General features: G+C 34.1%; 1 protein-coding gene across 1 annotated transcript in view; it reads left to right on the top strand.

Moving 5' to 3' along the window:
• The window catches only part of RCAN2 (regulator of calcineurin 2), a 304597-nt gene that overhangs the window by 33968 nt on the left and 254371 nt on the right, over positions 1-16258 (top strand). Inside the window, exon 2 of the mRNA XM_074237103.1 lies at positions 15531-15757. Coding sequence (XP_074093204.1) covers positions 15533-15757 — 225 coding nt within the window. The 5' untranslated portion in view covers positions 15531-15532. The remainder of the gene's footprint in view (positions 1-15530; positions 15758-16258) is intronic.

Below are 16258 nucleotides of genomic sequence, written 5' to 3'. Positions count from 1 at the left end.
GTTGGCTGAAGCAGGTGCTATGGGGCTATGGAGTATGGTCAGACATGGAAGATATTAATTGATTGCATCCTGGGCCGTTGTCAGTCTTTTGACTTTTGCTCTACCACAGGACTTTGATGACTTTGAAAGAGATTGATTGGGATGACTTTGTGCAATTGTTATTTCACTTAAATTCAATTCACATGATAGTCAAGACATCACACATGATGTCATTGATTTTCTTTGAAAATGAAGGCCAAATAATAACAACAATGCAGAAATGAAGAAGACCATTCCAGGTATGGGGTTGGAGTGGGAGGGTGGTTAGCTAGTATAAATGCACTGAGGTGGGAGGTAGAGTGTCTTGTTACAGGAACAGCAAGAAAACTGGTATCACTGTATAACAGAGTACCTTGAGGAGAGGAAGGAAGGTATAATAAGAAAAAGGTAGGAAGGAGACAAGGTTAATAAAGACGTCAAGATTTTATATTTATATCAAGACTAGAAGATTTTATATTTTATCTTGCAAGTCATAGGGGACCACTAGAGTTTATTGAATTGATGGAGGGAGAAGCATAGAGAGTGACATGGTCATATCTGCCTTTTAGAAAGATTAGTTTGATAGCTGAGTCAAGGATGGACTGGAGAAGGGAGAAATTTGAGAAGGAGATCAAATGGAAGTTTTTCAATAATCTCTCTATGTGGTGATGAGGGTCTGCACTAGGGTAGTTGAAGTATCAGAAGAGGAAAAGGGGATATATTTAGGATATATTACAAAGGTGAGTGATAGGATTTGGTAGCAGATTGAATTTAGAGAGTAAGATTTGGAATTGAATCCCCAGTGAATGGCATACTTAAAGAGTTTAATAGATACTTTGATATTAATTATTTCATTTATTAATTCATTTTTCTGCCCATTTCTACCCAGCTGAAAGGGCTTTAAATGAAATTCTGTCTGCTAAGCCTGGGGAAGCTCCTTACCAAGTTACCAAAAACAAAACTACTTTCATCTGGAGAGCATAGGAGTCAGGAAAGAACCTCAATAGACAAAGGAGCTATTCTATATAGCCTGAGAAGCTAGTGAAAAGGATTAAGACTCTACTCAAATTCCCTAGTATTCAACTTGCTAGAAAGATAACAGTAAGGTGGAAAGGAGACAAGAATGGGAGGTAAAAGACTAGTTCTATCCCTGAACCTGCTTCAAATTGACTATCTGACCTCCCAGAAATACCTTTCTTCTTTCTTGGCCTAGGTTCCTTCATCATTTTCGGAAAACAAAATGGTGCACTCAAAAAGACTAAATTTTATATCAGAAGATTTAATTTTGAATCCCAGCCCTGCCATTTCCTACCTGTGCCACTTTTCCAAGTCATACACAGAACCTCTCTAGTTTGAAGTTTCTTCACCTGGAAAATGATGGGGTTGAACTAGATGGCTAGAGATCAGAAGTTCTTTCCAATTTTAAATTGGTGATCCTATGATTAAATGAGGGCAGCTAGGTAGTTCAGTGTATAGAACACTAGACCTGGAGTCAAGAAGATTCATCTTCCTGAGTACAAATTTGGCCTCAGATATCTACTAGTTATGAAACCCTGGGCACTTAACACTGTTGCCTCAGTTTCCTCATCTGTACAATGAGCTGGACAAGGAAATGGCAAACCTCTCCAGTATTTTTGCCAAGAAAATCTCAAATGGGTTCATAAAATGTCAGTTATGACTGAAGTTACTGATCAACTATCTGACTAAAGAATTTTAACTTCCTTTCTAATCTTTTACCTTTCAAATAATAATAATGGTATGCCATGATCCCTAAAGCTACAATATATAGTATTATGATGTGTGTGGTTTAGGTACTTGCCACTGTTAAAAAAAATTAAATTGGCAAGGAAAAGAAAAAAAATTGGAAACAAATTGTTAAGTTATCCCCTTCAGCTACAGGTGTTTGGGAATGGATGCTTCCTTAGGTCTTGCATTGAGTTAGTTTTAATTAAATTTTTGCCTTGTGGGAAACTCGAAGTGAACAGTAGCTCATGAAATTGTCCTGAAGGGACATAAGAATAAGGTAACTTGGATAATTGGCTCTGAAAACTGCAAGTCATTGACTCTTTTAAGACCACTCCAAAATTGATAACAGGTATAGCATGAGGTTCACACAGCTCAGCAGATGTGAGAATTCTGTCACTGAATTAAGTCCTGTTACACTTCAGAAAGAGCTGGAATTTGTCTCTATAGAGCACTGTCTAAGAATATCTCATCTCTCTTTTGTAGCTAGTGATATAAAAAGTTATTATGACAATTACATTGGTCTGACTATAAGCTGTTCCCCTAAGGAAATACTGATTTGAAAGGTAAGCTATATGTCCAATAAGAAGGTGATTGTTCAGGAACCTTCAAAGTATGTTTAACATTTAAGCAGCATTGGGTAGTCTTGGGAAAAGAAGGAAGGATTCACGTCGTGGTGCAATGATAGTAGTCTCAAGTTCCATTTCCTTCTAGGGGGAGTACATGAACTATTTTTTTTTATATCTCTCTCTTCATGAACTCCTTTAAGTCCCTATGAGGGTGGGGAATAGGTAGGATAGGTCCCTATCCTACATTCAATTAGACAACAAAAAAAATATGAAGGTTTGTGAGCTTATTTGGAATTTTCTTTTTCTCTTTCTTTTTTTTTTTTGATTTTCTTAACAAAGACACTGGAGTGATTTGCCATTTCCTTCTCCAATTCATTTTATAGAGGAGGAAACTGAGGCAAAAGTGTAAAGTGTCTAGGGTCATACCCTCATGATATCATTGGTCCTCTTTCATAAGGAAGGATGAACACAGACAACTAGCCAGTAGGTATCTAAGATCAGATTTGAACTCAGGGCCCTCTGACTCCAGGTCTGGACCACTATCTATTGTACCACTTAGCTGCCTATTTAAGGTGGGGAACTATTAGACTAGATGATTTTCCACTCCAGACAACAGACTTGGCATATGGATCAAATTTATATCCTTTTCATCTTTGGAACTTTTGCAATGGAGCTCCGTGATTCTGTTTGGTGACTGCCTCATCTGATATACTATTTCCAACATGCTTTATTTCACTTCCTACTACGCTTTGCTATCTTTGCTATACCAGCCTTATTGTTGTTTCTTTACTTCTTCCTTGATCCTGCTTTTTTGTCTTACCCCCTACAATTCTTGAACTGTGATCAAGTAAACTCTGCCATTGCTGCTGGGATGAGTGTTTCCTTATCGTCCCACTCATTATTCTTCTCACTTTTCCAAACAAAGTGACTTTCCCTGACCACCACTTTTTTATTTGGGTTGTCATCATTTATTAAAATCTAAGGTCTTGGTGCAGCTAGGTGGTACAGTAGATAGCGCACCGGCCCTGAAGTCAGGATGACCTGAGTTCAAATTCCGCCTCAAGACTCTTAATACTTACCTTGCTGTGTGATCTTGGGCAAGTCACTTAACCCCATTGCTTGCAAAACAAACAAACAAAATAAAATCTAAGATCTTTGAGAGTAAGGACAACATTTGTATTTGTTTCTCCAGTGTTTGCACTTTTTAAAAATTAATTAATTAATTTGACTCTAAAGTCCCTCCTAGCAAAAAATTTTATGAATTGATATTTCTATAGATGAGTCATTTTCTTTTTCTTCCCTTTTCTATTTTTTCTTTTTAATAGTATTTTATTTTTCCCCAATTGCATATTGCAAAAATTTTATCATTCAATTTTACTTGATTTTGAGTTCATAATTTTCTCCCTTACTCCCTCCCCTCCCCTCTTTTGAAAATGCTAAACATTTTGATAATTTTATTCATATGCTATCATGCAAAACATATTTCCATATTAGTCTTAGTTGTAGAAGAAGGAATAGATCAATAGGAAAAAATAACCATGAGAAAGAATAAAGTAATTGAAAAAATATGCTTTGATCTGAATTCAGAATCTTTATCTGGATATGGTCAGCCTTTTCCTTTGAGAATCTTTTATACTTGTTTTGGATCGTTATTTTTCTGAGAAGTGTTGGGCCATTCACAGTTGACCATCTCACAAAACATGTACAATGTTTTTCTGCTTCTGCTCATTTCACTTTGCATCAGTTCATTCAAATCTGCCTATTCTTTATTTCTTATTACACAATAGTATTCCATTACATTCATATTCTACAACTTGTTTAGTCATTCCCCTGTTGATTGGTATCACTCCTGTTTCTAATATTTTGCCACCATGAAAAGGGCTGTTATGAATATTTTTGCACATATAGTTCCTTGTGCCTTTTTTATGATCTCTTTAAAACATACAGACCTAGTATTGGCATTGCTAGATCAAAGGATATACATATTTTGATTGCCCTTTGGATATAGCTGCAAATTGCTCTTGGAATGGTTGGATCAGTTCACAACTCCTCCAATAGTGCATTAGTTTCCCAATTTTTTCCACATCCTCTCCAACATTTATCATTTTTCTTTTTTTGTCACCTTACCCCATCTGATAGGTGTGGGATGATAATATAGAATTGCTTTAATTTACATTTCTAAATGAGTCAATTTTTTGCCCTTTTTCCTTACCACAACTCTACTTCAAGGCTAAGTCCTCATTCTCTTGCAAAGTTTGGAAACCCCACTACTCAGTGATATCTGACACCCTTAATTTTTCATTCTATGACAATGACCTTTATAGAACATCCTCTGAGATCTTTTAACTACAAGTAGCAAATGAAGCCCAAACCTGAAAACCAAGAACTGACTTTTTAGAGAAAGACATTCTTGAGGATTTCTTATTACAGAGGCAATATGGTGAAGAAGAAAGCACCCTAGCTCTGGAATGAAAATCTGGGTTCAAGTCTACCTCTTATACTTGCTGTCTTATGACTCTGGGTAGGTCACTTAAAATTTCTAGATCCTAGTTTTCTGAGAAATAAGGGGGTTGGATTAGATGACCTCTGCAATCCCTTTGAGCTCTAGACCTTCATCTTCCCACCCACTGGTAGAAGTTCTTTTTTAGTACTGTCTAATACTATGCTATACATAGTGAAAGGAATTTGTTATAAAACAGAATTTTGTGAGTAGCAGATCTATATTGTATGTTATCCCTTTATTTATTGAAGTATTTTATCAAAAGAACTAAGTGGTTTCCCACTAAAGTTCTTCCATAAAATGAATAGTATTGTGGTGGGCTATAATATTTTAGATTGCTTTATTTTTTCATCTTTGACCTGAGATTTCATTGCTCTAGGGAAAGCTAGTGAGAAAATCTCCTCTACCAAATGAAGATTGGCAACTGTTTTAATTGTCAAGAGTCATCTAGGGACTCTGAGAAGTTGTGATTTGTCCAGAGTCACTTGATCAGTAAGTGTCAGAAGCAAGACTCCAATCCATTGTGATTCACTACTTACTGTGTCAACCTGCCCCCCAGCTTTACCTTTGTTGTCGTTGTTGTTCAGTCTTTTCCGACTCTGGAGTGAGAGGCCAGTTCTTTGTCAGTGGAGATATTGAAATAGATCTCTTCTTGGATAAGTTGTAGGGGGATTCATGCTTTGGGTAGTATCTATGATTCAACTGTAAAGTAAGCTACTAGATGATTTCACTTGAAGAACCCTCCTGTAGAGTAAGCTACCTTAGTGTCATTGTAATTGTTATTTGTGTAACACTATTTTCCTTCCAGTCATTTCAAAGACTTCCAGATGCCACCATGGAATCATAGAATGTTAAAACTTTAGATCATTTTAGAGTTGTTATAATTCAGCTTCTGTATTTCACAGATTTAGCTTTTAAGTTCTATAATTGAATGTCCTAGTACAATATACAAATTGTAAAATTTCAGATTTTTCAACTATTCCTTATAGTAATACTCCAATCCAAGACCAGAGTTTGGATGGATAGGGTCAGGAATGCTAAATGAATTGAAGTTGGAAAGGAAAATTTAGTGCAACAAAGAGGTTGGTTTTGTTTTCTTTGATTTTGTTTTCCTTTTGATTTTTAACTATCTTGGAGGAAAGAAGAGTATCAAATAAAAGGTAAAACTACAATAAAAGGGAAAAACACAACACTACTCAATTCTTACATTGGTTCTGTTTCCCATGCCATAGAGAATGACCATTAGACTAAGAAGACCCTAATAAAAATGACTAATAGGGAGTTATATCATTGATATTGAAATCAAAAGGCCTAGATTTGCATTTTATTACTCATTTCTTTGAAATATTCTGGTGGTGCAGTGGATAGAGCATTGGACCTGCAGTCAAAGAAACTCATCTTCTTGAGTTCAAATCTGCCTTTGGACACTTACCTTGGCACATCATTTTACTGTTTGCTTCAATTTCTTATCTATAAAATGAACTCCAGTATCTTTGCCAAGAAAGCCATAAGTGGTAGCATGAAGAGTTGGAAAGAACTGAACAACAACAACAATTTCTTCTTATATGACCTAGCTTTTCTACTTCTATCTTAGGTGACTTCAAGTGGACAAGTCAGTTAACCTTTGTGGGTTCAGTTTTCTCATCAGCAAAGTAATTGGGGAAAGGGTAAGGTTTGGTTATTTATCTAAAATATTCCTTCAAACTCTAAATATAAGATTGGTGATCACCTAAGGCAGTAAGAGAGAAATCATCTTTGATTAGTTCAAATTTCCTGCCAAGGTAATCAATTTAAAAAATTATTAAGGTTGAATTAAGACCAAGGTGATACATTTTAGGGACAGTTAGGTGGTACAGTGGATAGAGGACCATGCCTGGAATCAGGAAGACTTGAATTCAAATCTAGTTGTGTGACCCTAAAGCAAGTTTGCCTCAATTTCCTCACCATAAAATAAGCTGGAAAAAGAAATGGTAAACCAATCTGGTATTTTTCCCAATAAAACCTCAAAATAGGTCCTCAAAGAGTTGGACATGACAACTGACTTACATTTGAGGGTGCTGGAAAAATTTATTGATGTGATTGTATAGTCACCATCAATTATATTTGAAAGACAATGGAGAAGTAGTCTGAGATTAAAAAATAGACACATACTGTTCTGATTTCCAAAAGTGAGGAGAAAATGGCCAAGAAAATACTTTGGAGGAATATTTTCTGGCAGATGGGAAGTTTAAAAAATGATTGATGAGAGCAGTTAAAGGCAGAGAAATGGAAGTAGAAAAGTCATAGACTGGGGTAGGAGTGGGAGAGCCCTGTGGAGCTCTATAATTTCCCAAAACCCAGGAATCTGAAAGATTATGGACACCAGAGCCAAGGTGAGAAATATATGGAAATCTTCAATGTGTCTCAAGACTTCATCAGGGCTCCATAACAAGAAAATATTAGATTCGGTGTATTTTCTTTTAAACCACTGAACTTTAAGTTTGAGGTAGTAGCGTTATTACCTCCAATATACAAGAAGAATTTGTGGGAATTAAATGGGGAGGGGGGAAATTAGATTACAATTCCTCTGAAATCTATTGCAGATTGTACCCTTTTACATAATAGGGTATCCAAAGATGACTCTATTTAATGATTATTCTATTCTTGTTTTAAAATTTTTTAAATAAATGCTATTCCCTGAGATTTGTCATTTTTGCAAAAAACTGTGAACAAGATTATAAACCAATTGAAATGTGGGTTATTATTTACATAATTAATTGCTGCAAACATTCCTCAGTGAAAAATAGCAAGGGAGATAGAATGCTTTGGAATACTTCTGTTATTTAAATGCATCATATTATTGCCAGCTTTTTATATGTTTATTATTATATATAACAACTATTTCTTTATTGAATAACAACCATTATTCTTGAGAGGGGGTTCCTGACATCACCATAATAATCTTAGTTAATATTTCTATTTTACCTATTGCTATATTACCTTCTACACTATATGTGCCAGGTTATTCTCCCCATTGTCCATATGAGAAACTAGGACAATCAGAGGTTAATTGGCTTGCCTAGGGTCACACAGCTAGTGTGTGCTAAGTATTCTTTCCCCTGTATTGTGTATTATACTTTAACCTCTATTTTGGGGTGGGTGTCTCTTCATTCATTGCTTGTCATTTGTTGCCTGACTCAAACTAGCCAGCTAGCAAATTGTTAAAGTATCAAAGGACTTCATAAACCAAAAAATGTTAAAGACTTCTGATCTATTGTTTCCTTCTCTGCTTTTTCTCTATGATATTTCTATCATAGAAGGGACTTCCTTTTCTATTTTATCAAATAGTTTATATAGAATTAATTATTATAATTATTCCATTCCCATCTACATATGAATTTCAATATATTGTAAATCTTCATAAGAAATTAAATGGGAATTTTAGGAGAGTTTTGCAGAAACTGCAGAAGACACATGAAGACTGGCACATGAAGGTCACTACATGACAGAAAATGTTTAGAAACTCAGAAATGTATAAAATACATAAAAACATGTACAGAATTGTATAATATCAACACATTTCATATTTTAATACCATATATACATACACATAATACATAAAACTTAAAATAAGAAAAAAAATAGTTTTGCAAAAAAGAATGCAAAAGTTAACAGAAGACAAAGGGTACTACATTTTATGTAGGTTTTCCAGATCATGGGGGCACTGTGCCCTCCAATTCCTGCCCAATATAGAAGGGATAATTGCATTGATAATTATATCTGATTGTTTACTTGTTTAATTCAAACCTTTAGAATTCTTTATAGCTCTAATAGCCTATGATTTTATTTTCTTCGCTTTAGACTTGTGTAGACACATCATTCATATCCAAAAGATATTTAATGTCTACCATATAAAGCATTGTGCCAACTGCTAGTAATACAAAGACAAACCAAAATTAGGGTCCCTATACTGGAAGGGATCAAATTTGCCCAGATAGCTCCATATCAAATAGTTTGAGGAGAAAGAAGATATAACAACCACAAAAGGGACCAAGAAAAATGCTTCTAATATGTTTAAATAGGGTTTTTCAAGATTTAATTAGTAAATGGATAAATCAGAGGCATAAAGGATAAAACATTTGCATTGGAGTCCAGAAGACCTGGGTTCAAGGACTACTTGTGACATATATTGGTTTTGTGATCATGGTCAAATCACTTAATCTTTCCTTTTGCTCTGTGAAACTTTTTTAAGACTCTCAATTGCAGGGAACATGTTGACCTGCATTGGTAAAACTTGTCTCCACTTATAGCTTGCTACACTGGTAAATCATAGGTTTGGCTCAGATGAATAAAGAGAAAAAAAGTTATTTGAGAATTTCAGATAAAAAATGACTTTAGTGAAATAGTGCAATTATATTTCCATATTACAATCTTTTCCTCTTTTAAAATAGCCGAAATTAAATTTCTGTGGTTCAGTGCATACAGAATTTACATGATTTTTTAAGCCAGTTGCTAAATGGACAATTTGCAAAGGAACTACTATTTTATTATATTCCTCTCTAAGAAGATGTTTTCATTTCTAAGGGGTTTTACTCATCAAATTCACTGTAGATATTAATGAAAATTCTTTGCTCTTTCCTCCCTTTTTCACTTAATGATTCAGATTTAGCACTCATTAACATTCTCTGAAAAAAAGAAGCCTGAAGAATTTGAAGTAGTCTAATATCAGTAGCTGGCAACTGTGTTCACAATGCCAGAATTCTACTGGTATTTATCCCCATTTTATGTGTCTAGAAATGATAATATGCTACATTTTCATGAGTTTCCATTTTAAAAATACTTTTAATGAAATACTATTTTGTTGTAAGAAATGATGAGCTTAATGATCTTAGAAAGGCATGGAAAAACTTGCATGAAATTATGAAGAGTAATTTAAGAACAACTAAGCGAACAATGTATATACATTATACATTACTGTAACAATATTGTTTTAAGGATAACTGAACAAAGAAGTCATTTTGACTATTATAAATATACAAATTAAAAATACAGAACATATGTAGGAGATGTATTTAGATCCAGAGAAAGAACTGATGAACGATAGTATGTATAGAATAATTTTGCATATTTATGTCTAATGGATAGACATCTTTAGGGCAAAGGGTAAGGGAAGAAAAAAAAGGAAAAAAGAAATTAACATGAAAATTTTGTTGTATAATTGGAAGGAACAGCAAGTTGTACATGGTAGATTTGCAATTTCATATACAGTCACCTTTTAAATTGTGTATCGTGCCATGGAAATACTTATTTTGTTTTGATTTTGCTTGAATTAAAAATAAAATGATTTTTTATAAAAAAGTGACTTGATCATGATGATCCTGAAAATAACCTTATTTTGATAGAGGAGCTGTCTTACTTTACCAATGGGGATACTGAGTGGCAGACAAGTTTAACAATTTAGAGATTATAGAGAAAGCCCTGGTTTAGGCATCAAAGGAAGTTCATTCAAATCTAAGCTCTGTCATTTGCTATGTAACTGTGGTCAAGACTCATAGTGTCTCTGAGTTTCAGTTCTGCCTTACCTATAAAATGAACAGTCCTTCCAACTTAGGATTCTATGCAGATAAGAGAAGTATTCTTTCTATAATAATAATAATAATAATAATAACAATAATTATTATTGTAATATCTACTTTATTACTATTCTTTCTCTACTCTACAAGCAATACTTTGGTACAGGCCCTCGCCTAGACTTCTATTTGCTCTCTCTCAACTTATCCCTTTTCGAAACCATCTTCCACAAAGTTGCCAAAATAAATTTACTAATGCATACATTTGACAGTGTCATTGCCTTGCTTGAAATTCTTTAGTTTCTCACCAATGTTGAGAGGATAAAATTCAGATTTTTTTAGCCTGTCTCTAAGACCCCCTGTAATCTGACTCCAACCTACTTTCCCAACCTTATTTCTCTAGGTCACAGGTGTCAAACAAATGACCCAGCATGCATAAGTCCTTAGAAGGGCTCAACCGGATTAAAATATGGTTGGGAAATACTTTATGAAAGAAATAAAAATACAATAGACCATGGATAATGCTACTATGTATTCTTCTAATATGAACCAATAGGAATCTTTATGAATAATTCAGCAGCCTCTGTTTCTATTTGACTTTGGCATCACTATCTAGTTTCAGTCAGATTAAACAACTAACTATTCCCCAGATTCAATACTCTTTCTTGCATTTTTGTTTGCACAACTGTTCACCATGTCTGGAAAACATCTCACTTCTGATTTTACCAGGAAGTGAGAAAAGAAGAGGTGGAGGAGGGAAAGGAGAGAGAGAGAGAGAGAGAGAGAGAGAGAGAGAGAGAGAGAGAGAGAGAGAGAGAATGAGAGAAAAAGAGAAGGGGAAAAAGAGAGGAAGAGAGAGAGAGAAGGTAAAAGGAAAAAGAAAGGGGAAAAGGAGAGAAAAGAATGGATTGAGAGGAAAGAAATATATATACATACAGAGAGACAAAAAACAGAGACAGAGAGAGAGAGAGAGAGAGAGAGAAAGGAGAAGAGGGGAGAGATGAAGAAGGGAAAGAGAGAGGAAAGGGAAAGAGAAAAGAGGGAGGAAGAGAGAGGGGAAAGAAGAACGAAAAAGAAGAAGGAAGGGGAATAGACACAGAGAGATAAACACAGAAAGAAAAAGACTCAGAGTAGACGGGGGGAGAGGAAAAAGGAGAAGAGTAGGGAGAAACAGAGGGAGAAAGAAAAGATGGACTAATGGACTTTGCCCAGTTGAACTAAAAGTTAAAAGGCTCTTAAGGCTGGTTCTAATCCTTATGAATTAAGGATTTCCAATACAACATCTTTGACAGCTGGTTGTCTAACCTAGGCTAGAAAAGTTTCAAATGATAAGGATTTCATGTTATCACAAGCTAGTTCATTCTGTTCTTAAACAGCTTTAATGGTTTAAAAAGCATTCCATCTTTTTTGTTTGTTTGTTTTATAGAGGGTGCTTTTTAAAATTAAAGTGAATTTTTTTTCTTCTCTTAACTGAATCTTTGGAGTTAGAGCTGGAAGGATCCTTAGAGAGGAGTTGGTGAATCTAATCCCTCCCCACCCTATTCATTTTAGGGATGCAGAAAAGGAGATGAAAAGTGACTTTTCCAGGAAAAATAGCAGTTGGTAAATGGCAGAATCAGGATTCAAATTGAAATTCTCCAAATTCAGTGCTATTTGGTTTTTCCCCTGCATTTTCATTAAGCTTTCTTAGACTCATCAGTAATATGTATATGTAATATATATATATATATATTTCTATGCATATACATATATATTTATGCAATTTACATAATTGAGTCATTTAGCCTCCATGAGTGATAAAAGTTTATGAGCATTTTATCTTGCCTCCAAAGGCTTTCTCATAGTAGTTAGATAATTGAAAATGAGTTTTAGTAGTTAAAACAGTTTACTTGATCATTTAATCATTAAATGTCTTTATTTTAGAGTTGTGCTTCCCCCCACCCAGTTCTTCACTTCTTTTCTTCCTTCAAAGTAATAGAATTACTGGAAATTAATAGCAAAGGTTAATTATTCGGCTTCTGAGATTGCAATAATACCTAATATCTTATATTTAAATATCTCCTTACATATTAGATGATACTGATTAAACATACTTCCTTCTCCCTTCATGTACCCCTTTACCTCCAACTTTGCTTATATAGACAATATATCCTTGTTAAATATCTTTGTTCTGTTGTTGGACAAACTGAGTCATAGAATGATTAATGAATTTATTTAAAATTTTGAGGTGAGTCCATTAAGGATTCTTTATTCATGGTTCACTAACCTAAATTCTGAAATATTTCTCCACATAAGTGTAATAGGTTAGTTGCCAAGGATTTATTCACCTTTTAAATCTTTACTGAATTTAATGGGCTTAGAATAATGTCCCATGAAGATAATCACATTGTTACAACTTAGATCTGAAGTTCATTTTATTTGAGTAGATTAAAGTGAGTCATGAGTGGGGCATAACAATTAGTCTATTAAATTAATTGGTGCAGCAATGACTATAGTTTCCTGAGAAGAAAGGGGAAAATGAAAACACTGTATCAGAACATATCTGGAAGCATTTGGGAGATCAGATGTTAATTATTTTTAAAAATATTTTTATTAAAGGCATTAGGCAATTTTTAAAATTCAAAATTGGTACTTGATATTTATATTGACAATGATCATAAATGTTTCATACTTCTTTATTATAAATGTTTTATCCATTATGAGACTCATCTAATCTTGACATTCTTAGTGTTGTATTACTTATAATGTCTTAAAAACTATATGCTTAATAATAGAAATAGTAATAATAATAATAATAATAATAATAATAATAAACGGTTGATGAAGCTATGAATTGGTACTTCATGGAAGCTAAATGACCCAGTGGATAGCTGGGTCTGTAGTCAGGAAGACCTAAATTCACATTCAGCCTCAGATACTTATGCTGTGTGACCCTGGACAAGTCATTTAATCTCAGCTTGCCTCAGTTTCCACAACTGCAAAATGGAGATGACAATAATACTTTCTTTCCAGGATTGTATGGAGGATAAAATGAGAAAATATTTGTAAAGCACTTAACACAGTACCTCACACATAGATGGATGTTAGTTGTTATTTATTTTCTTCTTATTATTATTATTAATTATTATAACCATTCTGGTAATTTGGAGATATGCAAATAAAGTGACTAAATTGACTCAGATATTTCACTGCTGGAATATCTAAATGAAAATGAAGTCATTGACCAAAAAGAGGAGTCCAAATATGCCAAAATTGTTTATAGTAGCACTTTTTGTGGTACATAAATATTTATTGACTAATTATGGAACAAAGAACTAAAAAAAGCAAATCCACCCAGATTGAAGAGTACCTAAACATTATAATAGATGCATGCAATGAAATATTGCCTTACTTTAAGAAATGGAAAATTTAATAAATATAGAGAAGCAGAGAAAGTTTTTGTGAACTGATACAAAATGACTTAAGCAGAGCTGGAAACCAACATGTGCACTTAAGCCCCAGAATGTAAATGGAAAGAACAACCACCACAAAACAATTGAAATTGAATACTGCAGAATTATAATGACAAGGCATAGATCCGATGAAGAAATACAAGAAGCCAAATCCCCAAACGTCTTGGTTCATAGTTGTGGAACATTGCATAGAGTTCTGTTTCTGACCTACAGTAAAGACAGAGACAATGGGATGCCTGTTCTAGGTTGGATGTTAATATTATAAGTCTCAGACTATCCAAGGAGGGGCAAACCAACCCAGGTTAGAAATGGAGATCAGAATTCCAGTACTGATCAACAGTAGTAAGATCAAACCTGTGAGTAATTGTTACTCCCACCAATTCATTCTAATTCAATAAATATTTATTAGTTAAGTGCCTATGATGTGCCAGACATTATGCTGAATAATGGAAATAAAAATTAATTAAAAGAAAGATAATGCATGTCCTCCAGGAGCTTATAATCTAAAAATACAATATGCAAAAGTAGACAGAAAAGAGGAGTGGACACCAAGGAATATTTGGTTAGTAAGAAAAACAATCCAGCATCTTTGCCAAGAAAACTCAGCTGGACGTAACTGAAATTACTAAATAACAAATAGACATCGGGATGAGATATGCGATTTCCCCACTTAAAGGACTCCTTGGTGTTGCAAAGTAGAATCCAATTCCTAAGAATTCAATCTCTGCTCTTTATAAAGGAAGACATAGGGAAGAGTCGGGCACTTTGTCTTCCAGTCTTCAGTTAGAGAAAAAAGAAAGTTTATTTTACAACTAAGGCAAACAGTGTTATGTGACTGCCTAGTATCACACAGCTAGTAAAATGACTGAGGTCACATTTGAACTCAGGACTCCAGGTCTGTACTCTATCCTCTGTACCTTATTTGTCTCCTTTTTATGAAGAACAGTGAGTTTGGTTTTTAGTAGGTGCAAATATTTCAACCTGTGTAATGATATGTTGGAATATAGTGTTTCTTTGAAAACTGAATTAATCTCTAAGTCTGTACTTCCTAAGAATGAGCTCTTGGGTAGCAAATGCCAAATCTTTTTTATCATGACTCCCTCCATCTATTTTTTTAATTCTCTTTTAAAGACTTTGTTCTTGACTTATTATATTTCTGTTATTAGCCATTTGTTCAAAAACACTTCTTTGTTATATTATTACTATCTGTTTTCATCTTGTTTGATGACATTTAGAACAAAATAGTCCTGGTAAAAGATGTTATTTGGATATTGTTCTTTAATGTTATTTGAATTGTTGTTTAGGTGGATAAAATGATTGACTCTTGTACTTAAATAAAAGGAATTGGATTATTAGTTTAATAATAGTTAATAAATCACACTAGAGGCTAATTTTGGCTTCTTTTCTATTTCACCACATTCAACTTGACTGAGAAATTTCTAGTCAAAAAATACCTGGGGATATAGAACTATTCTGGAAGTTGAATATCTGATAATCTTTGTCACTCACTCTGTTACAGTTTCTCACAACTCGTTTGTACCCGAATGTCTGTAGAAAACAAAGTAACAATATCTTTTACTTCTTACCTATTTCATATCTCCATGCTTTATATTGATTATCTCCCATGTGCATAATTATAAGTCTCTGTCTTGTGAAACTTGACTTTTATTCCAATGTTGAATTGTCTTTTTCTCACCAGAAATGAGGGCAGAATCTTACTTCATTGGAATGAGAAATCCTGGGCAATATGGTCATCTCTCAGAAGATGGAGGACTTTTCTTACTATACTGCATAGATAGAGACTGGGATATAACGAGATGTTTCACAGAAGAAGCCTTCCAAGCAATAACCGACTTCAATGACCTCCCAAATGCTCTTTTTGCCTGCAACGTTCACCAGTCAGTATTTGAAGGAGAAGCCAGTAAGGTAGAAGCCCTTTTTTATTTATAACACCTGATGAAGCCATGGGGTTTTTTTTTTTATTTTGTTTTGTTTTGGGGTTTTCTTTTTTGGTTTTTGCAAGGCAAAGGGGTTAAGTAACTTGCCCAAGGTCACACAACTAGGTAATTATCAAGTGTCTAAGGTCAAATTTGAACTGAGGTCCTCTTGATTCCAAGGTCAGTGCTCTATCTACTGTGCCACCACTAGCTGCCCCTATTTGGGGAGGACTTTTTGTCCTAATTTATTTGAGGATTTTTTTCCTTGGTGTCAAAGAAAGTTCTTTGTAAAATGTTTGGGTTGTTCACTTCTGAGTATACACATGAGAATGAAAAGATCATTTTTTATTACTTAAGTGCTAGAGGCCTTTGAATTGTTGCTCTGTAGAATAGATTTTGTTAAGTAAAATTGCTATCCCCAGAAGATCAACAATTAAAAGGCAGCTATAGCAGATGAACTAAGGACAAAATATTCTAAAGAATATAGACT

Source organism: Macrotis lagotis, chromosome 5, assembly GCF_037893015.1.
Source record: "Macrotis lagotis isolate mMagLag1 chromosome 5, bilby.v1.9.chrom.fasta, whole genome shotgun sequence".
Taxonomy (NCBI): Eukaryota; Metazoa; Chordata; class Mammalia; order Peramelemorphia; family Peramelidae; genus Macrotis; species Macrotis lagotis.
The sequence above is the reverse complement of the archived record's forward strand: the minus strand, read 5'-3'. Positions and strand labels throughout refer to the sequence as shown.